This window comes from Amphiura filiformis, chromosome 1 (genome assembly GCF_039555335.1).
Source record: "Amphiura filiformis chromosome 1, Afil_fr2py, whole genome shotgun sequence".
Classification (NCBI taxonomy): Eukaryota; Metazoa; Echinodermata; class Ophiuroidea; order Amphilepidida; family Amphiuridae; genus Amphiura; species Amphiura filiformis.
The window spans coordinates 70,457,503-70,484,570 of NC_092628.1; the positions used below are offsets into that span (position 1 = coordinate 70,457,503).

At 38.4% G+C, this 27,068-nt stretch overlaps 1 protein-coding gene across 1 annotated transcript; it reads right to left on the minus strand.

Moving 5' to 3' along the window:
* Nucleotides 1–1,607: 1,607 nt before the first annotated feature.
* On the minus strand, nucleotides 1,608–27,068 carry LOC140152380 (3'-5' exoribonuclease HELZ2-like). Its single transcript, XM_072174689.1, has 31 exons — nucleotides 26,957–27,068; nucleotides 26,642–26,710; nucleotides 25,920–25,947; nucleotides 24,942–25,127; nucleotides 22,779–22,860; nucleotides 21,879–22,027; nucleotides 21,231–21,413; nucleotides 20,454–20,553; nucleotides 19,459–19,707; nucleotides 18,405–19,206; nucleotides 17,968–18,175; nucleotides 17,679–17,819; nucleotides 16,796–17,295; nucleotides 15,674–16,117; nucleotides 15,020–15,250; nucleotides 14,311–14,698; nucleotides 13,834–13,983; nucleotides 13,511–13,642; nucleotides 13,114–13,221; nucleotides 12,768–12,843; nucleotides 8,656–12,550; nucleotides 8,231–8,328; nucleotides 7,794–8,009; nucleotides 7,491–7,625; nucleotides 7,039–7,328; nucleotides 6,643–6,839; nucleotides 5,753–5,855; nucleotides 5,330–5,551; nucleotides 4,767–4,923; nucleotides 4,099–4,266; nucleotides 1,608–3,335 (listed from the first exon to the last, which is right to left on the minus strand). The coding sequence occupies exons 2-31, from the start codon at nucleotides 26,701–26,703 to the stop codon at nucleotides 3,199–3,201; spliced, it is 9,837 nt and encodes a 3,278-aa protein (XP_072030790.1). The 5' UTR covers nucleotides 26,704–26,710; nucleotides 26,957–27,068; the 3' UTR covers nucleotides 1,608–3,198.

The window sequence follows — 27,068 nt, forward strand, 5'->3', positions numbered from 1 at the left end:
GTGCAAAAAGTTACTGATTTCGCCTGTTTTGTCATACGGTTGTAAATTCAATGAACTATGACTTTGCTAAAGAGCGCTTACAAATTGATATGAAACGTTTTCTGTAAATTGTTTTTAAGCTTGCTGGGTATGTACATGCGAGTAAAGAACAGCGATACCATCACTATATAAACACGAGTCCCATATTTTCGTTCAATATTTATTGATTTAAAACATAGAAAAGAACAGATATCAACATCGAATTACATAATAAGATACACATAATCATGTAGCCACAAAAGATGCCTCAAATAAAAGTTCAAATTTCCATTTACGAAAACGAGAATAACGTCTGATGAATAAAATATATCATTAACATAAAGTATAAACAGAAGTGGGTCCAATATTGATCCCTGTGGAACACCACACTATATTAAGCTGTCAAAAATGTATTTCAATTATTTACAAACAATAAATCTACATACAACTACCACTCTCCTTGGCGTGGTACTCGTGTTTATAAAAATAATATTGTACGACAATACTTCTGGAATAATTTTTAAAGCACATTTATAATTGCAGTTCAAATTCCAAGATCCATGATCTAACCTTGTTAGTCATGAGCGGTCTTTCATTCCATCTACAGCCCGCACATGGAATGCACTCCCGCCTCACATTCCTGGAATTGTGAAACGGACCAGCTTCAAAAAGGAGGTTAATAGCTATCTAGGCGCCAACCCGTCAGCTTTATCGTAATCATAACAGCTGTTAATGCCTTCATATGTCTTGACATAAAAAGCTATAAAAAAATAATGCTGTATAACGATGTTTATATACAAAGATTAGATATTTAATTTTAACAGACAACATCACTATCAAATCTGCGTATGCTTACAAACATGTATATTCGTCTCAGATGAGCATTGCTCTCAAGGAAAGTGTAATTATTTCATTATCAAAATATTTTATCATTAAACACGAAGATAAATATTTAATCAGTTCAAAAAGACTTCATTCCGATACATACTGATACATTCCATTTGTATATAATTAATACAAAAGTCGTTTTTAAAAAGAGAATAGACCTACCTATAAAGTGGAATTATGATGGGTAAGATATTGGGTATTATCAAAGTATGAAGGAAACAATTATTTACAAGATCGAGGTAATTCATAGTAAATCTCGAGTGAAAGATCATATTTGGAATGCAATTTTATCGTGCTTATGGCCGCCAATTTGATCACATAAAGAATGCATTCATTTATAATTATATCAATAATCAACTATTGCCATGTTTCCGAGTAAAAAATATCAATTCTATATATACATGTATTAAAGCCATAATCATGTAGCCACAAAAGATGCCTCAAATAAAAGTTCAAATTTCCATTTATAAAAACGAGAATAACGTTAAATGAATAAAATAAACAGAAGTGGATCCAATATTGATCCCTGTGGAACACCACAAATAATATATTAAGCTGTCAAAAATGTATTTCAATTATTTACAAACAATAAATCTACATACAACTACACTCTCCTTGGCATGTTTAAAAAATAATATTGTACGACAATACTTCTGGAATAATTTTTAAAGCATATTTATAATGCTGTATAACGATTGCTCTCAAGGAAAGTGTAATTATTTCATTTAATATCAAAATATTTTATCACGAAACACGAAAATAAATATATATTCAGTTCAGTTCAAAAAGAACTTCATTCCGATACTGATACATTCCATTTGTATAAATTTAATACAAAGGTCGTTTTTAAAAAAGAGAATAGACCTACATATAAAGTGGAATTATGATGGGTAAGATATTGGGTATTATCAAAGTATAAAGAAAATAATTATTTACATGATCGAGGTAATTCATAGTAAATCTCGAGTGAAAGATCATATTTGGAATGCTATTTTATCGTGCTTATGGCCGGCAATTTGATCACATAAAGAATGCATTCATTTAATTATATCAATAATCAACTATTGATTTCCGAGTAAAAAAATATCAATTCTATAGGCCTATACATGAATTAAAGCCATACATATACGATTTGCGTCAAATTTTAATTTTGTTATTCTTTACCCAAAATGTTGAAATAATGTATATATAACTGTCAGGAAGAGGTTCTGCTCATTTTAAGTGAAAATATGTAAAGTGAAAGTCCCCGCCACCCCGGGTATTTGGCCGTTTACAGTGGCGTAGCCAGGGGGCAGCTGCCCCCCCCCCCCCCTGAGAAGTTTGGGAGGCCTTTTTTGTAATTTTGAGCCCATTTTTGACCATTTTCGTCAAAGTTTGCCACCCTCCCCTTGCCCCTTGCCTTGATGAAAATCACATTAAACATAATTATGTTAAATGGTATTCGACATTTAACATTACTGAAATTACATTATACTCAGGCTATTATACTTTGTAAAATATAAACGCCCTCTTTAACTGGTTCAGTATCTCATTTGCACTGTAAACAACACTGCGTATAGACGAATCCAAATCCACGCATTCCTACACCTGACTAGCAGCTAGTTGGGTAGCCGTCGGCTACAATACACCCAAAATGTGAAATGATTCGGCCTTGGCGGAAATTTTAAACTGCATTCCATCACCGTTTTACATCTTCTGCGAAAACACAGGTAGACAAAAGAATGATTAAAGTTTACAGCACAATAGGCCCTACAGTTCCCTTTTGCAAAACACACAGCTTCTACATGGTCTATTCGCTGTTGAAGTGACATAATAATCGGATTAACTACACCATATCAAACGCTACAAATAAATGGATGTACTTGCGAATAAAAGGACTATGTATGAATAGATGCGACGGGATTACCTGCGGAATTATCACTATTGTATTATTCTATTAACCCTCCTCGTCCTTGCATCTTCTCTAGGTGTTAGGCGGCTTTTATTTGCACAATAGGGCGCTCAAAACACCGGGTTGGTGCTAGCGGCTACCCAAAGATGTCCGACCAAATCAAGTATTTAAGAGACCTGGGCATTTATCATAAGTAACCATAGGTACTGAGCAAGTTAGTAATAATTAAATTTTCAAAATTTCAGACTTTGGCCTGAGTGGATCAGATCGGATTACAAATACTATACTATACTATTTTGCATCAACATAACACTGTGTTTTGCCGTGACCACTTCACATTTGGGGTCCACACCCCATAACAAAATCTGTGAGTCCACACACCCCGGTCTGTCGCTGGACGTTCATCTCCTTGGAGCAAAGGGCGGTGTCTGTCTCCTCCAACATGGAAAATCACTAGCATTGACAACACAGTTGCCCGCTGAATAGTAGTCGATGAGTTCCCCCCACTTCTTGTGAGTCTGAAGAAGCCACTTGTTGCCTGCAATATTAATAAGATATTGTGATTAATTAATACCATGTAATTTAATAATGAAACGAACGATATTAGTGTTATTACCACTTGGAATGTGGAGCAAACTTGCTTTGGTGTGAACATCCCTTTCCTCGTGCCCTTTATTTAAGGGATCTGTTTTGAGCGTTTCGACAGTATTTTCATTTTTTGAAATTCACGATATAATACAAATTTTATGACAAATTATTAAAATTTGACATTTTTCACATTTTTGATATATAAACAGTCCTTGAAGTAAATTTTATAAATCTAATGACATATTCTGGGAGGAAAAGCCGACGATCAATTGAAAATTTTGACCTTTCATATTGAAGATATGGATTTTTTGCCAAAAAGACCTAATTTTGTTTTTGGTGTTTTGGTGTTTTGGGAAAAAAATTCATATCTTCAATACGAAAGGTCAAAATTTTCAATTGATCGTCGACTTTTCATCCCACCTACATACACTTTAAATATAAATCATCAGATTTATAAAGTTTACTTCGAGTACTGGGTAATATCAAAAATATCAATTTTTAATCATTTGCCATAAAATGTGTATTACATTGCAAATTTCAAAAAAATCGAACTTATTTGATATCAGAAGGACATTCTTCGTATTCAGAATGCAATTCGATATGTCTGATGTGCTCTAATGTCCCACAATAAATACTATCCAAACGTTCATACCCCACCCCTTAATCTAATGAAGTTCAACAAAGTAGGTAAACAGGAATAAGGAGAATCATACCAACAATAATCAAGCCATGCTTAGCTCTCGTCAAAGCAACGTTCATCTGGTTCTCATCAGTGATGAAACCAAGGAACTTCTTCCTCCAACCAACGTTTGGCTTCTCTTCTATTTCAACTCGGGGAAGGGATCGCACGGTTGATAGAATAACGAAGTCCCATTCACTGCCTAAATGGGAAATAAATCAATGTTATTCAAAGTTTAGCAGCGGTACTCTTCTATTGCCATTTCTCACTCAGTTAACTTATTAGCATTATTTGTCAGATAATACAATATGATAAAACATCCAAAGTTCAAATATCAGAAAAATCTAGTTTTGAGAAAAAGCCTCTTTTGTATGGTAAATCTCTTTGATTTTTTTTCACAACTTAAAAGGGCTAGCCTATATTCCACCAAGAAAGCATCATATCAATTTTAAACCATTTCAAATGAAAGAACTGTTAAAGTAGGCCTATAGGTTTTACATTGATGTCAAAACAAAATGCCAAAATTAGGTCCACATTTTTGTAGCCACTTGTTTTCATAAACGTTGGGGGTCATACAAACCCGTGTACCAAATTTGTCATTTTTTGTCACTCGTGTAACGATCTTCGCCTTGTTTGACTTTAAAGCACTATACTATATGAATATTTTCAAGAAAAATGTTTGACAATAACAGTCCTACTTACCCTGGCTTTTAATGACTGTCCGTACACTGATATCATTAAGGCCATATGAGCGTAGTTGGTCAAGTATCCTACTACACTGAAGCCGATACTGAGAGAGAACGACAATCCGAGATTCATCGAGGCCGCATCTTCTGACCAAAGCAACTGCAATACGAACCTGCGATTATGGGGGAAAAGACTTAGGTACTTTAATGCTTCACATATAACATGTAGCCTAAACGTAAAGAAATAATATCATATCGATTTGATTTCTTCAAAGAGACGAATCAGATATATACATTTGAGAAAGGAAATATTGACAGTAAATATGGTGAATAGCCATCAAATGGATAGAGGGAGGGGCATTGGAGATACCTTGACACTGGACATTGTCATCAATTTTACAAAGGGTCGAAGAGATAGGCATATTATATCTATCTAACTGTGTTTGCCTTACATACACTATACGAATACTTTTGTTTCTTTAATATTTTTTGTCCAAACATGTATTGGAAGAAATATGAATTTTAGCTTGCATGTTGATTTTCTGAAATAAATACTTATTTCTGAACAATAATACTTACAACATTATTTGCTTCCTGCAGGTTTGCTTTAGACATTTCATTGCCTTCAGCCGTGCGGACACTTAGAGTTTCCTCGGGACCTGAACTATGACAGAACACGTGTGGAGCATCACCTGGCCATATTGGATGTCGAAGAGGCGATGGTCGTCGTCTTATTGTTTCAGGTGTCACTAATTTGCCTCCGTAGAAAGCTTCCGATGGGAAATGACATATTGCCTGGTGCTGAACAAATCAAACGATTCAAACTTACAATTTTATTTTCAAAAAAGTATATTCAGATCGAATGTTATTTCCAAAAAGTGCTTTCTGACTCCTAACAGCAATTAGGGTTAAAACTATATATAAATTGTTTGTTAGAGAATTAGGATTAGTGGTAAGAGTTAGAATTATTTATGGATAGGCCGAAGATGAACAATAACTTACCATGCGATATTGTATCGTGAGCATTCTCATTTCCCTCTTGTATCTCTCTAGCAGGGATATTTCCATTTCCAAGACTTTTGCTGTTGGCTCTTGAATGATTGGTCTGGAATTAAAACAAGTATGCTATATTTGAGGTGTGAATAAAGCAAATTTGATAGTAAAGTGCTCTTTCCTGTCTCGGGATATCCTTACAAAAATATACTTGTGATGACAAATGAACACACAAATATACTCACAAACCAACCTGCCTTCAGAATAATACTACCACTAATATGCACACACCCCACCCCCACCCCCACACAGACCCCCCACCCCACATCACACACAAACACCCCCCATCCGCACACCAACAACCCCCATACCCCCATACACACACACACACCGAGCTGCACGAAACATCTATTACTGTGCTGCTAATTTTGATGTGGGAATAGAGCAACTTTGATAGTAAAGTGCTCTTTCCTGTCTCAGGATATCCTTGCAAAATATAAACTTGTGATGACAAATGAACACACAAACATACTCACAAACCGATCTACACCCATAATACCACACATTATACGTACACCCCCACCCACTCACCCCACATTCACATCCATCATGCACACCCCTCCCCCTACACACCCTCATATACAGATACACAAAAGATCTTTCACTGTCCTGCTATATTTGATGTGTGAATAAAGCAACTTTGATAGTAAAGTGTTCTTTCCTGTCTTGGGATATCCTATCAAAAGTAATACGTTTGATGACAAATCAACACACATATACTCACAAACCAACTTGCCTTCAGAATAATACTACCACTAATATGCACATACCCACCCACGTAAAAGCAATTCACCACACAATAACTCTAACACACCCCTCCCAACACACCATCATATTACCTCAGTTGTTTTGGGTCCCCAATCAACACGACTTGGACGGGATTTGAAGCAACCAGTGGAATAAGTGTTTCAGGCTCACTGCACATTCCAGCTTCGTCTACAACACACTGGATTATGTTGCTTGAACGCCGTATACGAAAACTTCCAGCTGCATTGCAAGTACACAATATCACTTGGTGCCTCTTAATCTCAATAGCCTATAATGGAAAAATGTGTTTGTTAAATAATTGTTACAACAATGATGTATAATTACAAACGACAGGCTCGCATGCTTGTCTCCGGACTTATCTTCACACTGTAGTTTATACACTTTTATCAAAATTTAAGGCTAGCTAGTAGCTACATAGATATAATGATTACAATGTTTTGCTTCCTGAAACAAATAAATGATCATACCTCGGCAGCACTCACTAGCTTCCTGTACTCTTTGATCTCATCAGGCAATGGTTGATAACCTGTCCTGAATTTGATGTCATACGTTACAATTGCCTGACTGTTAGGGTTGGTCTTCTGTCTGATCAAGTGATGAAGTGAAATTTGCTTGTGACGTGGATCCATTTCGACATCACGAGATTCCAATTTGCCTGCTGGCTTTGGTTCTCCCGGAATCGGAAATTCATTGAATTCAATTGCTTTGCTGTAGACTCGAACGATGGAGATTGTTCTAGCAAATCTCTTGAGGTACTCTGTGATAAAGGTGACACGCAAATTAGATTTATTGCTATTGAAGGAACTTCTCTTAAAACAGCTTTTGTTTTCTATAATGAATCAACATTTTGACAGACACCTTAATGCTTTCAATTATATATTTTCCCCAACCAAATAACGGAAGAAAGAAAACCGCAAACCTGTAATCACGTCCACAGATTTGTTGGAAGGTCCGCAGTAGAGTATTTGGGGTCGAAGGTCAGATGGAGGTAACTGCTGGTTGTGGAGACTGAAGAAGTACACTAGCTGTGCTCCGGTGACAGTTTTGCCAGTACCTATGTAGTATCACATGATGAAGAGTAGAATCAAAACATATAATTATTACTAAATACATATCACTTATAAAAAAAAGAGTAATCTCCTGAACTGATTTTCCCACAGCTTCTGATGTAAGTTAATGTTTGATGATTTGTGTTTTTGAATTGAGCATATATGAAACCTACCTGGTGGACCCTGAATCAGCGTGAATTCTTGTAACATGGCAGCTTTTAGTGCTTCAGTCTGTGAACTATTGGGATGAAAACGAGTGCCTTCAACGAAAAACTGGGTTCTCCTTCTTGCCAATTCCTTCAAAATTCCCATCAGCTCCTTTCGTTTCATTTCCGTCTTCATCTTTTTCTCCATCTTCTTTGGATTACCTATCTGCCGACCTTTATGACCTTGAAATATAAATAAAACATCTTGTGAATGGAAATTAGGGCACATCATGTCGCAATGCATCGGAAACATACTTTATTTGTGTACATCAGTCTATATAACGTATAAAGACAATGCAAGTATTTCCACTATCGCGATACGCAGTTTTTACACATTCCCCTCCCTACCCACCATGAACACGCACATGTGAACACATGATTGAATAGTTTTGTTATTCACTTACGAGTAGATTTGTCAGTTCCACTTTTCAGTAAGCATATGTTCTGAATCAAGTCGGGAGTATCGTCATTGGATAGGTTCTCCACTGCTTGCCGTAGTCGACTGTGATGTGAATAATAATAATAACATAACCAATGAAAAGAATGAAAACTGTATTTTATTACATAATATAGTTACGGAGAAACGTATGTGACGATTTTGTAGCAATGTTCGGAGCACTGGGTATATTGCCGTAATTGAAATACGGAAGGTCTTACTGAAGGACCTAACCTAGAACAAAAACCTTTTTAGAGTTAAAACCACACCATGATTATAATAAAATCTAAATGAAAAAAGACACAATAGTTGGCCTAATGACGTTTTCCAGAAGGTTCTTTATCTATGCAGATCTCTTATTTTCAATTGGATTTTTAAGTTTCCATATCTTACCTGCTAGGGTAGCTGTATGGGATGAACTCCACTGTCCACTCCTTGATTTCATTCCGTTTTGGTCTGATCAAACTCCTAGGAAAGCTTCCCATTGATGTCTGGTTCACTTCAAAAAAGATGGTAACCCTGTCTTTGGTTTCATCCTCTTTATTTGGGATCTGAGTGGCATCCGGGATGCAAGCATGTGCAACAAAGGTAACCCTTGTGGTTTTGTTACCAGAGCTTCTGGGTGTCTTAGCCTTTGTAAAAATATCACTTGGATTGCCGTCTGTCTTTGGGACCTCCATTGTTGAGTAGCGCAAACACAACCATGCATGTTTAAAGGTAGACAGGTCCTCGTAGTTGATGTGTCGTGCATCGCAGAATGCCCTAGTGAGAGAGAAAGATCCACACGGCAAGGTGTTCTTATCTTGTTGTTGAGGCTGCCACTCGATGTTTACACGCTGTATGATGAAAGTGTTGTTCTCTGAGACAGAGCTGTAGGCGGACTCCATTTCAATAATGGGCAACCATGTTTTCTTGTACTGCAACAGGTTGGCTCTGTCCGGTAGTCTTTCCGCAACAGTGGTGAAACAATTCACAGGATCCGCGCGGTGTTCGAAGCAAAAATCCACAGACGGCGTAATGTTGAGGAGTTGAACACCGGGTGACAGAAGGCCTCTGGTTTTTGCAGAATGAAGTTGGACTGACAGGACATCACCAATGGCAAACGGGCGTTGGAAATTGACATACTGTCTACGTACTCTGCTGATGTCGTCCGTATTAATCTCACATGTAACATCTTGGACTGTGCCTTGTTGGTTTCGATTCGGATCTACACGTGCCAAATTCCGTTCCACAGCTTCGACAACCTCACATGTTTTCTGAGTATCTTCAGTTGCAACAGCTTCCTGAAGTTCCTGCCACTGACTTACAGGGATTGTGTGGGTGAACCTTGCGTGTGTATCCAAATCTTTTGTTCCGAATCTTTGGTTTCTTCTAATATCGTCAGGATCCAAAGTATGTACGCCTGTCAAGCTGTAAACTCGTTCTTTCCATTTCATCGTTACATTTCTGTTCTCCTCGACATTTGGACTTTCAATTGGCTTCAGCAAATTATACGGGACCTTTGCATTCTTGAGTGCCGGAAGAATTTCTGGAGGAAAGATGACTTGGAAGGATCGAGGAGAAATACCTTCGATGAATGCATGGGCTTGGATTGGTTGACTCAATGCTTTCATTGCCATGTCTAGTGCGCGTGCTTTCAGTTCGAACTCTCGTGCTCTGAAGGCCTGGATATTGCACGTGTGACATATGTCCCCTACGTCTTCTTTGCTGTGGGGTGGTGTTTTCTTCCTGCCTATTGCTGCTACAAGTTGTCTGTGTGTCACTATGTCAATGTATCGTCGTATCGGCGAAGTGAAGTGGGTATATACGGCCATATCTAAACTTCCATGTGTATGTGCTGCTGTTATTCCTGAACACACGTATTCAGCTGGTTGGAGAATCTTGTGCAGCGCTGAGCGAATTGGAGCAAGCTGTGGATGGTATTGATCGGTACTGATGAGTCCAGCTAGACGAGTAAAGTCTTCAGTGCTTGCCGATACAATATTGTGCCAGATGTCCTTTGTAATGCTCATAGTGTTTGGTCTAGCACCCTGGTCATCTGCATCATCATTCTGTGCAATTGCGGCACACTGGTTTCGAAGAAGATCTTGACGACGTGATAGGGTCATACTAATGCCGATATTGCCCGAGTTGTTTCTCTGCCACTCTTGAAATTTGTCGATGTCAGGATTAGGTTGTCTGCGAAGAGGAGTGCACTCCGGATATGCATTCATAACATACTTTGCTACTTGCTCATTAGCAATTAGCATCATTTCCTCGACCAAGCAATGTGCACGGAATGCATTGGCTGCTTCAATGGTACCTTCGTGCGAATATCGCTCGTTCTGAAGCCTTTGTTTCCTTCTTTCTGTTGCGAGTTCATGAAGTTTAGTTATTCGACATCTAACTTCGATACTTTGATCACTGTGATTTCCGGAAATGATATTCTCTGCGTCATCATATGAGAGTTTGGCACTTGATGTTATTATTGTTCGCTCTATGCGTACGGTTTGGTCATCCACGTTACCCATCTCATCCATGGTAAAGAAGACTGACAAGGTGAGCCTATCCTGATCTGGAAGCAAACTGCAAAGGTTGGTGCTCAGATGAAGAGGAAGCATATGAATTGGTTCTGTGAAAGACGGATAGAAAGATGTCGCTCGAGCTCTGGCCTCTTTGTCGAGCTCTGAATCAATACGGACAAAGTAACCCGCGTCAGCTATATGAACTCCGATTTCATTCTTCTCGTTTGCCAACTTTTCGATACTGAGGGCGTCGTCAAGGTCTTGCGATTCTGGTGGATCTATGGTAAAGATGACGCGTTTTCTCAAATCTGTGCGCTTATTCTTGAGGATTTCTTCTTTTGGAATGACCCAATCTTCGGGGTAATCTTGAAGAACTTTCTTGGAGGCTTTGCTTTCAGAAACATCGTAGATATGTTTCAGGATCATTAAGCCATCTTCCAAGTTATTTCCCGATGGCAATTCTTTCGTTACCATGCCTAGTGGATATGCGAATCCTGGACTCCATTGCAGCCATTGAACTTTGAAAAGCTTGTGTGGACGATCTTTGGTGCTTACTTCAATTTCACGGACACATACCGCCTTCCGATAACGGAAACGGCAAATTCGTACCACAAGAATTGCCTTTGACCTGCCCTTCTTGCCAGATCCACCCGGTTCTGGTCTCAGCACGTATATCTTGGGCAGATGTCGTTCGATTGGTACCATCAAATTATCTGTGAACGGGTCGGCTCGGCAAACAATCTCCTTGTCGCGATATTCTATGAGTGGTGTCACTACCTCGATGACTTTTCCGTACACCTTGACTGGTTCATCAGGGCGACTCCAATCGGTGTTTTCAAGAATCTGAACTTGAACCTCATCCCCATTCATAGCTGTTCCTCTGTGGGTATTATTGCTTATACATATGTCTTCAATGTCTTCTCTTGGCTCTTTTGGTATTGCGTATCGCCTGGTATCACGATCGATTCGAAACGTACAAAGAAGCGTTTCACCAGGCTGCGAACTGTCCTTGCGATGGCGTCTTTTATCTTCATCTAACCGTACATGACCATCCTCTTCTACCATTACTAAAGTTGTGTCACGATTTCTCCTTGGTAACTCATCATCATTGGTATCTAATTGAGTGTTGTCAGTCACTTCACCTCTATCTACCATTAGTTGACGACGAAGCTCTTGCAATATTATGTCATCTCTGTTTAGCTGATTATCGTCTTCTTCATCTGATTCTTCTGGAGAGACTTCCGACAACGTGTCTTCATTGGTCACCTCTGACGCTGTGTCGGGGTTCTGGTCAGACCGCATATCACTTCTTATTTCGGGTATCTGTGTTTCGTCTCCTGTCATTCCCAATGGAACAGCATTCCTTTGACCATGGGTAGAATAGCCTCTCGAGTAACCTTCAGCAAATCCCAAAGCTGAGGTGCCTTCCAAACGTGTTGCTGCTCTATGGCTTCTAGCTCCTGTAGGAACAAAAGACTTGGCATGAGGATTCAATGCCTTCTGTGTTGATCTCTGCAAATCTTTGTATGTCACATCTCCATAAAGGCCGCCATTGTCTGAACATTCCTTTATGTAGCGCTTCCAGACGTTGCAACAGTCTCCGGCAGAACAGAGAGCGAATGGATCACCAACTACAATAGCCAAGGATCGTGTTCTTGTGAGTGCAGTATTCAGCTCCTTTGAGTCTGACAGGAATCCCAGATAATCACCCGAGCCAGTCGACTGACTGTTGATTGTGTTCTGGGTTCTCACTGTGCTAATAATTACCACTCGAAACTGTTTGCCTGTACAAATATTTTTAAAAAAATATTCGTTTAAAAAAGAGCATACATAACATTTTACTGCATGGCAGCAATGAAGTGTGACAAAATGTAAGTTTCAGAGCTTACCATGACCGACATTTATCAAGTCAAAGCTGAGTATGCAAAGTTGTCCAATCTAAGAAGATGCTCACATAATATGCTATTGTCTGTTTCTGTTACATAACCTTGAGAAACTAACCTTGAACAGCTTGTAGCCTGTCTACAAATATCTCACCAAGCTTGCTTCTCCGTAGCTGGTCACGTATCAATCGTACCTAAGCATAACATGTAAACCATCAATATGAAAAGAGCAATTCAGATATTTGTGATACAAAATTTGAGTAGCATTATTAAATAAAAACTCATAGAAATTACCAGACGATATTAAAACCTTTAAGCTGTGTTGCTGGCAAAATAGACACACTTGCAATCCAATCTGCCCCTACCGTTCAAAAAGATCAGTATGCCGGAATTACCGGCAACCACAATTTAAGGCAATAGTGCGCCTTAAACTAAGAATGTCTTTACAAGTTATTTGTACTGACCTGTTGTTTGTACGGTGTGAGTACTCCTATTCCTTCAGGACATATCGGACCCCAATCAGCAGGCCAGTGCTGAACCAGCTCCTGTACTCTCCTGACAATCTCTTGTCCCTTTAGAGAGTCAACCAAAGAAGGAAATAGTGTCAACCATTTACTCGCTGAACATACTCAAGCATATCAACATATTCCTGAATCTTAGTTCACTGGGTTGATAGGATGAACAAATTTTAATCTTTACCCGCTGGCTAATAATAATTTGTTCATATTCCTGAATCGTTTAATTAATATGACATTATTATTGTGTGCTTTAAACTGGCTTGTCTTTATCTTTACATTTTACAGAATACTATTCAATAGCAAGTCGGTCAACTTCATTGTACGTGTATAGTTGAAATCCTACCTCATATGCATTGATGTAAGAGGTCCCGAAGGTTTGGTCCTCTCCAAAGACTTCGCGAAACTCAAGCGGATACCAGAATGGGTGCTTTACCAGATTACCACACGCTTCAATTTCGGCTGCTGTGTAGAAATTCTAAATCAAACCAAAAAAATAAATACCGCTTATAGGTGATTGTTGTCATATTCTCGATTGTCACCATAATGTGTATCACACAAATTTGTTGAACATACAGCCAAAATTGTTTCGTTACACTATAAGCTGTGTTAATTTAAAAATAACTCAAATATTTCCAACAAACCCCGTTTTTTATAACATAACTGTACCTTTGAAAGAAATGTGAGAATTTCTGGGCATGTCCTGTAGTTGGCCGTCAGTAATATTTCTCGTCTGCACTTCTTGTGTAACGAATGCTCAAATAATCTCTCCAGTAGAGATTTGTTCAAGTTCATCAGGCGCGCTTTTGATGAATATACCTATATGATAGAAACATTGATGAAATATTTCTCATTCGTGCAAAATTTAGTTGCGGGTCAAACGTAGAAAAAAAGAAACAATTTGAAAGATACAAATGGTAGTGACACTACCTTTATATTAATTATAAAAGGTCGGTAATTATAAAAGCTGATGAAACTGTACTAAAACTAATCAAACAACCGGCGATCCAAATTTGAATGTGTACCCCTAGTACTCATCTGCTAATTGAACTAACAATGGCTAACAATCTCATAAGGTGGGGGAGGAGATATTTTAGGTTTTCTTATAAACCAATACTCTAATCATTTGAGTCGACAGCCTCTTACCTTTGGTCCCATTTGTAAGTGATCACCAGCTAGCACAATACATGTTCCTGTGTCTGCCAGCGCAAGAGGAGTGATGCATTCTGCCTCTAAGATCTGCCCTGCTTCATCGATCAAGATATGTGTAAAATGACCTTTCAGCTCTGGTATTGCCGCCAGTTGCATAGCTGTTGTTGTTGTGGCAATGACAATCTGGCATGGTTTCACATCGGCTGCTCCTAGCTCTTTTGGTTTCTCTGGATTATCATCATCGAACAGAACGTACTGTTGCACTTTCGCAGAAATGGTTTCTTTCTTTCGCATCTCTGTGATGATTCGCCTCATTATCAGTTTCCCTTTGTGTTGCTTAACGAAATCATCAAAGAAATCTGTTATGTACAAATCAGCCGCACTGGAATAATAAAATGAAAAACAACCCGGATAATCAATACGAAAGAGAACATTATGTGTATCCATAATGTAAGAATTAACTTTAGTTCTTAAGCAATGTAAATTACACTTCATCGAGTAAGCCATGTTATAAACTGTCTATGATATCGTAACCTGAACGCCTAAGACGGAGACAAGAGTGAGAGAGAGCGAATAATGTTGAGAAGTTAACACAGATTACAACACAATATGTATGGATGATGCCACTATGTTTTCTCTAGAGACCAAAAGAGGGCTTCATTTGGAAATCACATTTGTGAGGAAAACACTGCTAAAATCTTACGGATTCGTGTGGGTACATATCAGGATTCTCGGTTGCTGTATCATATGAGCTCGTATTGTCTGCATGACAGCATTAGCTAGTGTATACGTCTTCCCAGTACCGAAAGGCCCATAAACCAGCAAAATATCGGGTCCTTGTTGATGTTGTCGTCTCCAGCTGGATTCTATAAATCGTACAGCTCCCTTTTGTCTGCTGTTCATATCCTTGCTATCATCGCTTGGGTCTGGGCATCTATAGAAATGAATCAAAATATGTTAGGCATGTCATGCATGAATATCTAAGGACACCGACTTATTTAGTGTATATACAACGTATATTATACATTGAACCGAAACCGAAAATATTAAATCAATCAACATCCAATCCCTCGCTTACTCCAACTATGGTTACCTATACTACCAGTATGGCCTTCTTTTAGTCCTCTCCTCTACCATCTTTTATCACCATCTAACAACATCTCTATATACTCCCATTGTTCTTACTAAGAATTAAAAGAGTAACTATAGATGTGTAGAAAATATTATCGATCTGTGACAGCCAGTTGCAACCCCATTAGTAACCAGAAAATAGTGGTATTTAAAATATTTGTATAGCTATCTCTGATACATCTACCTCTTAGTATTTAAAATATATATTTATCTACTTGGCTCTTACATTAAAGCAGGATGCTCATTTCTCGTAGGGAAAACCACATCAGGGTTTATTCGATCGACAGCGAGATGCTTTCTGCAGAATTGTAGCCGATCGACACAGAACTGAATCCCAACATCTACCTTCGTTTTGACTCTCTCAAGCAGGCTCTCTTGTGTAATACACTCGGAACTCAGACAAACAAAGATACTCTCTTTCGTCAGACCACCTTCGTGACTAGTCATTATCTCTGCTTCGTAGACTGTGTCAGATGAAGCATCAAACTGTAATAAGATGAACTGGACACTTGTTAGAGCGATTTGGCTTGCTTCTGAATCCCCAAATATTGGTTGAGTGATGTCAATCTGCCCGAATAGTTGTCCAGGTTGAGCAGGTACTAACGTTGTGCCGGCAAATGATTCCATTAAGGCCACGTCTGTTATCAATATGGTCGTTTCATGTTTGAAGCTTTAAAGAATGAATTTGAAAACAAAATATTTCGTCATATGAGCGCAACACAAACGTATATCTGCAATAGTTGCTCGTGCAATAAGGTAAAATTGAGATTAGGGATCCGGCTCCTCCTGAGATGGTTTTATGGGACCTGACCGAGCTGCCCTAAATATGTTCTGCTAATCAAGTAGTGAGGAGCCAGTTTGGTCCACTGGATATAGAAGAATGAATGGAAGGAAACCTGGACGACCCACCCGAAGCATGGATGGGAGGAAGCATGGATACCGAAGCATGGATGGGAGAAAACCTTAGCGACCCACCCTTACTCATACATTGACATCCTCAAGGAAGACATCGCACTGGAGGCAACATGTTTCAAGAAAGCGATACAGGACAGAAATCGTGGAAAGTCTTTGTGGTTAGGGACAATCACCCACCATAAGTAAGGAAATAAGAAATAAGCAAAAATCCACACCAACATAGTTAGCTGTTATGTTTGATTTTTATCTTTACACATTGCTGTAACTATATAAATGCTCTTGAAACTGATGAAACTCAAACAAAATATGGAAGTTTCATAAAAAGATTTCCAAGAAAAGCATCGCGAGATTTCACATAATTTGCTGAATTTATGGTTAGAAACAAACACACAACTGTATTAATGAGTAACTTCAAATTCACAGTTCACCTTACCTGGCTAGTCTTTCCACGTATTCGTTCTCTTCCAACCGCAACATATGATGCATCACATGCTTATAGTTGCTGATGTTTAACTTGGTCTCACCAGTACTGTCAATCTCAGCCTGAAACTCAGAGAGTTTGTATTTGGGTTCTAACTCTTCGCATTCCTTGTCCGGTCTTTCACAACGGATAACACGGGTATTAGCGCTGTTCCACAGCGGTTGACACACGTTGGATGGGGTTTGCGGAATGGACTCTCCACCAATGCTGACTGAAAGCTTTCGTATCAAGACCGGCTTCTCATCAAAATCAAACACGATCCATTGCTTGAAGATACCCAGCATGTGTGACTCAAACTTCACAGTGATTTGATAGTGCGTCTTCTCATCACGCTCGTGTTGACCTATAATCGCACCGGGACAGACTTGTGGCTTCTCAGCATTCCGTGGGCTTGAAAGGTGGAAGTGCGTTCGGTATGAGTCGTGAAGTAAGCCAACACGTTTGAGTCGTTTCTAGAAGAAAGTAATGATGATTAAACAGGTAATTTCGGGGAACCGTCACCATAGGTCATTGTTCCAGATATTTGTAATCGAGGGGAAGTAAAGGGTAAACACAGTGACTAAGGGAACACGTCTGGACTCTCTTCACAAATATTAGTACAAACTGCCACTTTATTTGGAAGAAGGGGTACAGAATGAAAAAGTCGTGAATGAAGGGCATAAAAGCCCCTTCCACGTCGAGCTACACCACATGAATCGTTACATAAATTATACATAGCCAGATTCTCATTTGTGGGTCTTTATATGATTGAAATCTTAGATATCTCATATCAATCTTAATACCATTCAACAAATAAACATTATTGATTATGTGAAATGGTTCTTATTCTACTCACTCCATTCGAGGTCTTGATGGAAAAGTTCCAGGCTACAGTACTGGAACTATCCTTCTTTTTGACGTGGTCTGCTACCGCAATACGTTGGGTAAGATCATTGTTGCACTTTACCTCGACACTCACAGGGTCTTTCTCGGTCATCTGAAATTACAAAACAGACTTTACGAAACTATCCCAAACACATACACCACAGTTATTATGTATGTCCTTGACACTGACTCTGTACACATTGAAACTATGATCTGACAAAATGGCCTTCAACCATTTTATCAATATAATGACTACTTACAACATCTCCTTCTGACATTGAAAAGTTGTACTCTGCCAGCAAGTCATCCATGAAAGAAAACATCTTCTGCATCTTTGCTTTCTTCATCTTCATCCTACGATAACTGTGTCTGTCTTGCCATTCCTTAAGTTCATCCTTACTGTGCGCTCTAGGGCACGGATTGTCATCAGGGTCCATATTGGAGAAATTGCAAGTTCCATCTGAGGCACTGTGAAGGAAATCAACAGAAATATCTTATTGAAATGTTCGTTCTTGTATTGCCTTTGTTTGTGATTACATACATGAAATGAACTGAAAGGTAACAGATTGATCTGATAGCAAAAAAGGCCCCGATTCAATTTCAATAAAGTTGTTGCTGTTTATGGTGTGTGATAGCTTGGGTACAAATGCTTTAATGAGGGGAATGTTTTCACAAAAGCATAGTCGGCTATAATTACCTTTGGCAAAGTGTATATATCCCATTGGTGACATTGGATGGAGGATCGCGGTACTTCCATGGTCGATCACTGTCAGATGTTATGTTGGCTTTATGATCTCCAGTATTGATGTGATCTTCAAAAGCAGTCTTTTCAACGAAAGACACGTTGCAGTAAGTGCAGCAGTACCCATCGCTGGTTTGCGGCGATTGCTTCACTTTCGACCCACAGTGCGAGACAATATCGTCGTATGAAATGTTTCCTAAACCCCATATCTGACGTTCAAAATCATTGTGGGCAAATTTGCACTTATCTTCCAAATGGCAAACCGATGTCACGTACCAGCACATTCTTGCTTTGCCGTAAAAAGCTTTTGGTCGTGATCGTATTTTGACTGGAGCTTTGCCTTTGGCTCCCGGCAGATAAGCCATCACTTTTGCAGTGGACCATGGGTGTCGCTTTGGATTATTGCAGTGGTTTGCCGTTTCATGTTTTCGCGTCATCTTGGGGTATTCTCCAGATAAGCAGTTATTGCAGAGGAAGGTGACACTACCAGGCTTTGTGTTTATCATACGATCCAGAGAGGTTTTAATCATGGACGTCAGTGGCTTTGTTTTATTTCGGCTTGGTTGGGTTGGTTGATGTTTTTGACGCTGCGAGGTGGGCTTTCGCGTCGAGACTGACTGCGAGACTGGCTTAATATTTCTGTAAGAACGGTATGATGTACATTTAGGCCCGCTCTTGGATTTACGAGAACCAACAGTTTCCCATTCTCCTGGTACTGCTGCGTCGTCGGTGCCTTTATAACTGCCAAACATAGAATCTTTAAAAAACAAAAGATTTAGAAGTATAAATCATTCATTAAAATATAGGCATATCCCACTGAGCTCATTAACTTCAAAGCTTATAGTCTTTACACCACGTCACACAAAGTTTCCAAAAACCATTGAAAAAGGAAGCAAACCGAACAAAATACAGTGGCAGCGAACGATTAATTGTTGTTTAAATTGTTTGACAATTTTCTTTGAAATTTATGATCATTAACCATGAGAGATGATACACTGAATAGACTTACAGTGTGATTCGGTTTCTGTTTGAGCTTGACCTATTTCAGATTCTGTCTTCCAGCTAGCGCTGTCTGATTCATCAGAACTGGAGGCTGCAAGGGTATCGAATACGAAGTCCAATTCTGCAACACTGGAGGACTTTTTTTTTTTTTTTTTTGTACTATGCTTTGGTTCTTGAGCCACGTCTTTGTCATCATTTCCGTCTTCGTCATCGCCGGCATCGTCGTCATCATGGTCATTATCGGCGGCATTAGCGGCTAGAAGCAAAATAGTCAAACTTGGCCTTTATATTTCAAATGCACATACAAAGTGAGATGGATTAACCTCTGCGCTGTATGCGTGCATAACAAATGAGATGTATTAACCTTCGAGCTGTATAATTGTTATGTTAGGGACCGTTCACAAACACTTGTAAGGAGGTGCCTGATGCAAAAAGGGGGGGCTGAAAATTTTTGACCCTCCTAAGGGGGAGGTCATGAAAAAAATGACCACAAATTTTCCTGGAAAATTGAGTTTATATGCTTTTCTATGGGTTTGACCCATAATTTTCATGTCAAAAAGGGGGGCCCTGAAAATTTTGAGGTCTGTAAAGGGGGGCCCCGAAACATTTTCGCGATGAAATTTTTTTGCATCAGCCCCCCCCCCCCCCTTAAAAGTGTTTGTGAACGGTTCCTTATGTATAATGGTCGCCGGACATCGCATAAAAGTGATGTTTGCTTGGGTGGGAGCAGCTGGTGGGGCGACCGGCACATCAGTCAAGAAATCATATACAACACAAAAATGCGAGACTAACCCGTGCGGCGACTAATACTAGCGGTATTGTTATGCAATACGCCTATTACCTTGTGGGAATTAATCTGGCTACACTGACTTCCGATAGAGAACCCAAGGATCCACGTATATTGTTATTTGGTGCAATAATGCTCTTTTTTATATCATTGTAATGAGTATTGATGTCGACATTATGTAGGCCCTACCACTGCATCAGGGTAACTGTTCTTACCATGATGTATGAATTTGTACTTCTTAGAAGCCCGCTTTGGTTGTTGACGAGATCCCTTGCCTTTGCCTCTGCCTTTGCCTTTCTTTTTGCCCTTCTTTTTCTACGTAAAATGAGTTGAAAATAAAAGTGTTAGGAAAATACCGTGACTCTCGCTATATGATACATAAAACTCGCTATATAAAACATGATAAACAAGCACATTTCCATATACTAGTATATACATGATAAACCTATATATACATGATATGCATGATTCATCAGAATCCCAAGATCAAAGTCGTAAGGTATACACCTTTAAAAGGTTGATCCCTATATCTTACTTATTAAAAAAAAGCGCAGTGATTTATAGTGCGCTACGCACAGGCACAACGCCTAGACGTTGATCCACAAGCCTCAGCACACTTTTACTGGTTGTCGCTGACCACTACGGCCCCACATCATTCCATGAACCATTTAACAACAACTCATGGACTTTGTTGCTACAAGAGAGCGCACATCCTAGACATTCCACAAATAACCCTCGCAACCAGGATCAGCTCCCCGAGTTTCGTACGGGTTACAATGAGACAATTAGCAGTAAGTTCCTTGTCCAGGGGAATTGCAAGCTAACTCATTTTTTCCACGAGATCGTATTACTGATTAAGCATCGCCAGGGTTCGAACCCGCAACCTCTCACCCCATAGTCGAACGCCTTATCGATTGAGCTAACTTTATCATTGTCAGAAAAAGTACGAACTTGGAGGAACCATAGACCCTAGAAAGAATGGAGGAACCTACCTTGGCTTTCTTTGATTTCTTGCCTGAAGAACCGGTCGCCTTTTCCCCACCAACTGCTCCCACCCAAGCAAGCATAGACGATTCACTGTCACTTTTATCCGATGTCCGGCGAGGATGGCGGGCATCCGACTTTGGAATGTCCAGAGCTTCCTTTATTTTCACAATATCAGGGTGTGTTTGTGCCTGAAAACAACCATTACATGTTAAGTATTTAAATGTGTGATCAAAATATATCTTCAACAATAATACAATTCATTTGCAAAGTTAGTTTCAAATAATTGTCAAAGAAAGGTTTAACCAAAATTACGCGCAGCTATGACCTTTGAGCATGAGCACTTCTTTCATCTAACAGGCTTGACCTTAAACCTCTAAGTTAACCTTACTGACACTTCCCTGCTGACCTTGAAACTTCTAACCGCTATGACCTTGAAGCTTTCAACTAACCTAGCTGACCTTGAAACTTTAAACAATTTCTTCGGTAAACTTTTTGACGCAGATTTCCAATTTTGCATACTGCACATAAGCATTTTATCTATGGCTACAGCGCAGTGGTGTGGATGCTATATGATCCGCTCCCTCCACTCGGCTGCGGAGAATACTATAGCTATTAATGAGTGTAATGTCTATAAACATGTTTATTACACTTACCGCGTGTGTCAACTCACAGATCATTTGACAAATGGTTACAATTTTGGCCTCAAGAGTCGGTGGGAAAGAAAGACCTTTTTGAATCAGTGTAAACATCGAAAGTACCGGAAGGACTTCCATTGTAATGTTGCTGGGATCCACTGTAATAACTAGGAACAGAAAAGGAAAAAATCACTAGTTCTCAAATGATTTTGTAAATACAGGCCAGGGACCACAATGTAGGGGACCAAAATTTGGAGACAAAATATTGTGTTTGGGAACAAACATAACATCTACTGCAATGATTTACCCTTCCTGTCTCCCCCATCAATCAATGTTGGAACACATTGAGAACTGCTGAAGACATTGGTATTTCTCAACAGAGGGGGTGACAGGTTTTCATTCTTTGCACGAAAGTGTTCCAAGACTTATTTCCAAGATTGTAGATCCGATCCAATTATGTTGCTGTGTCCAGGGGCAGCAAAATGTAAATCCGGCCCGGTGTGAATAGAAGAATGGGAGAGCGAGTTGGCGCAGCGGTAGTTCCTTCGCCTTGCACCACTGAGGTCCCAGGTTTATATGTGCACTTAGTTTATCCCGATTCCATGCTCGCTCTCGCGGGTCTTCTCCGAGATCTCCGGTTTCCTCCTACTTTCAAAAAATCGATGATCAGTAAGTTGTTTGGTTATCAAAAAAACTTCCTTACCAATGGAATTTGGAGAGCTGCACAGATAATTGGTGGATGTTTAATACAATCCATAGTGCGGATATAGGTTTGCACTGCAACCGGCCGCGGCCTAGTTGATGTGATCTGATTGTGATGATTTACCATGGCAGCGAAATTGAAGCGTTTTGAATCCTCTAAGATCTAGTGACTCGTTACAATACTGGTATTCCTTTTTATCAAAACTAAAAACTTACCTCGGTAACATTCCTCAGCTCCACGATTAAACCATATTGCTTCAACTTGGCTCTGGACAGCTCCATTAGGGATACACTGGGCCTGAAAAAAAAGGCACTTTGCTATTAATTTATCCTTATTTCGTAATATTAATCCTTGTCTTACTCGTGTATTTTTGTTTGGTTCTCCGCTTTACTAGGGGGATTGTACTACCCCATGCATTTCTGTATCAAAATCCCTTATATCGACTGCTCACTGCACTCATAGAAATGACTTGTTCGCCTTGTTGGCGCAATTCAAAAGGAGTAAGTTTGGACAACTCAAAATAGTGTAAAAGCCAAAACAAAATTCATTTTAGTTATCCGAACTTAAAAATGCTGAAAAAGCTCAAAAGTTCCGTCAACTAATCAACTTTGTTGACATTACTTAAAAAGTTGATGTAAGTCGTTGCGTCAACTTTTTAAGTAATGCCAACTTCTGAATTCAAGTTCAGGGAACTTAGAAAAATATACAAGGTCCAAAGAACCAATTAGTTGAGTTATTGTAACTCCACATGTAAGTTGATGTAACTCGTTCATATTAAGTTACTGGTACTTATTGTTTTGAGTTATTCCAATTTGGTACTTTGTTACTTAATTTACGTAATTGGATCATTTTCTGCACAATTAGCAGTATTCAAATATTTATTTTTGTAATCAGTGCAAAATTTTGTATACTATAGCACACCTCTAGAAAATTATGTTAGGCTAGTTTCATTTTCTGAGTTGTAACAACTCAATAAAGTAAGTGCAAATGAGTGCGACCAACATAATGATATCGAGTCAGCGTTACTCAAAATTGTACGCGTTGGCATTACTCGGAAAGTTGACGCAACGACTTACATCAACTTACTGAGTAATGCCAACGAACAATTTCTATAAGTGTGCCAGAAGTGGGTAAGTGCAAATTGCATAAATACACGTACTGCCAAAAATTAAGAATAACTACGGGTAACCTCATCAGGGGCGTAGCCAGGATAAACAAGACTCTAACTCGGGCTCTACACTCCCCCCCCCCCCCATCTCCAACTTGAGTACAAAATAGAGCGAAGTGAGCGTATCGAGCCGGGGTATCGAGCGGAGCGTTTCTCGGCGTGGGGTTCAAGACATCATTTTCGACATTATTCGCAAAAGGTTATAAAAGGTTGTCAGAAAACGTTTAAATGTCGGGTTATATAAAGGGTATATTAAGAGTATAAAACGTATTCATAATCTTAAAAAACATTTTTTGATAATCTACTTCTCAGCAAACAAAAATGTTTTACAGAAAACGTTTAAATGTCGGGTTATATAAAGGGTATAAAAACGTTTTAATAACATTTCAAAAACATTCTTGAAAACTTGATACAAAAAATTCTAAACAGAATGTTATTTTGGGGTTGAAAAAATATTTTGCGAAAAATGTTTGCCCAAAATGTTTTCAATAACGTTTTAAAAACGTTTTCATGACCTTTATATAACCCGACATTTAAATGTTATTAAAAAAAAAAAAAAAAACATTTTAAGAACATTTCTGTGCTTGCTGGGTTCAAATATTTTAACATAATGTTATTTAAGTATTGACACAATATTTTGCAAAAATGTTTGCAAAAAGTGTTTACAATAACATTGTTTGAAAACATTTAAAAATATTGTTGTAGTGTGTTTTCATACAAAACGTTTTAAAACGTTATCATGACCTTTATATAACCCGACATTTTAATGTTATTAAAACGTTTTACCTAAACCAAAAGCCAAAATATAACTTATTTAAAATGTTTTTAAAACGTTTTTGTGTTTGCTGGGTACATATTAGAATGATCTGAAAATGTATATAATTAAGCCTGTAATTTAATTGTAAATAGGTGGGAATAAAAAACTCTGTGTAAACTCTTGATCTATACTCAAGGCCCGTGTTTCTGTATATTGAACTTGCCAATGTAGCCTACTTTAGAACAAAGAAAAAAAATATGCATTAAAGTATTTTGGAAACCTTATTTCTTCATCTTTTTTTATTTATTATCTTTAATCGAGAATGGATTTATACCCATAACCCAAGTGTCTTTCAGTATTATACATATAATTATTTATAATAATGTTCATTTTGAAAGACGGAAATAATGGAAAAGGATTAACCGAAACTGGACAAACATTATATATACTTACAATATGAAAACAACATTCAGCAAAACCTTGGTTAAGAGAGAAGTCCGCTTCATTTTTGCCGAGGTACTTATTCAAATTGCGACCAGCACCAAATAGACAATACGAATCGTCATAATGTCCACATTGTTGGAAACATTTTGCAATTCTTTTAATATCCCGCTGGAGAGTTTGGACGAATACGCGAAGCTGAAACAGTTATAAACATATGATCAATATTAAATGTGATTGCTTTTAATTTTCCCAACGTCGGTGTTGTTTGGCAAAAAAAAGTGCAGCTTCACGGCGGCGTCGATGTGGTAGGGTATTCTAAAGGTACTCCAAATAAAAATTCATTCTTTATGCGCGATCATTAATAAATTTTATTAAAATCATCCATATAGGCCTATGGGGTCAAAAGTCAACTTTCATTACATATTGACCACCCCTCGTATACACAAAAAATATTAGTTTGCAGACTAATAATCATGAAGCGAGGGATAACAAAAAAAAATCCTATACATTTTAATCGGGCCTATACTCTACCTGTATATTATTGCAATTAATTACTGAGGATGTTGTTGGTGGGTGTTTTTTGTTTTTGTTTTGTTTTGGTTTTTTTGGTCTTTTTTTCAGGTACCGTACAGTATAGACAAAAGCACACGAAACGGATCCTGTTTTTTACATTTAGCTGTCTATATTGATATATTACCGATGCTGATTTTATTATGTGGTTGCTTAATTTTTCGTTTATTGCTTTATTTTGCTCTATAATTTCATTTTAATCATGCTCTTTAATATTAATCCTAAAACTACGAGGTGGGTTGTACCAACCGTCATAAAAAAAAAACGCGCGTTTACGCCCAAACGACCTAAGCTAATCGCAGATCCATTGCGCTCATTTTAGCGATACAATTTGTACCCCAGCACCTTACCCGTAGGCCTATCTTGAATGTTAGGACCATAAAAGGAAGCTATGAAAAGTTGGTTCTGATTACTTACAATTGGTCCATCAGGTAATAGCGAAGATCTGTAAATAAGTGATAAATGTTTTGTTTCAAAAACAAATACAACAAAAAATACAACAACAAAAAATCCAAGGAGTTGTTTCACATAAAGCTTAAATATTTTGTTTATAAAATTCCCTAGTGTGCCAAGAGCAGTTTGAATTTATATTAGGGACCGTTTACAAACACTTGTAAAGGGGGCTGATGCATAAAGGGGGCTAAACTTTTTTCTATGGGGTTGACGCTCATTTTTTATGGCCAAAAAGGGGGCCCTGAAAATAATTTTAAGTCCGAAAGGGGGACCCTGAAAAAATATGTGATTTTTTCTTTTTGCATCACCCCCCCCCCCTGTTACAAGTTTTGTGAACGGACCCTTATCGTACTAGGCCTACACATATTTAACGAAGCAACTTTGAATTGCCATGTTAATAATTTCTGCATTGGATAGGCGTATGTGTGGGCGTATGTCATGTTAAACTGAATTGAATGGAATTTCAAATGAAAGACAAAGACAGTGCAGTTACCAATCAAAATTCATAAATTCGACACAGCTTTTTATGCCAATTTCCTTCCGAGAATCAACATTTATAAAGCGGTTTATGGAAATAACTAATGGCGAATAATGCAATCACGACCAGGCATCATAAATTTAATAATAAAACTACTAGGTTTACATTATTTTATTTTAAGACAAAAAAAGAGAAGAATTGTACAGACTCTAGAAGCTCAAGGCGATCGTACACGCCATCCAGGTCGGCTTGATTAACTCGATGTGCCATTTTTCCTCTGAAGATTAAAACAAAAGATATTTATTTCAATTAATTGCGCAGCTGTAGTAGGCCCTATAGTATCTACATTTAAATAGTGGTGGTATTGCTACTAGTATTAACAGCAGTAGACTACTATTACTAAAGATACAAATTTCAAAACCTTAAACCATGTTTACACTACTGTGCAGAAAAAAAATACATCCATTATGTAAAGCTTAATACATTTTGTATAGTACCTATAAATTAATACAAAATTATCTACCTTTAAGCGTCACAGATTCACAGCCATGATATGACAGTCATGTTCAACTGGAACACCGTCACCACATGAATAATAATATACCGTCTGGTCCAGGTATTTGTCTGGTAAACAG

Bases quoted from the DNA above. Each gene is read 5' to 3' on its own strand.
- LOC140152380 (XM_072174689.1), bottom strand. From the start codon at position 26,703: ATGGCACATCGAGTTAATCAAGCCGACCTGGATGGCGTGTACGATCGC. The intron at 17,296-17,678 runs GTGAGTAGAATA...ACTTTCTTCTAG, and splicing joins CCATCAAGACCTCGAATGGA to AAACGACTCAAACGTGTTGG. The intron at 8,010-8,230 runs GTAAGTGAATAA...TTATATTTCAAG, and splicing joins TGGAACTGACAAATCTACTC to GTCATAAAGGTCGGCAGATA.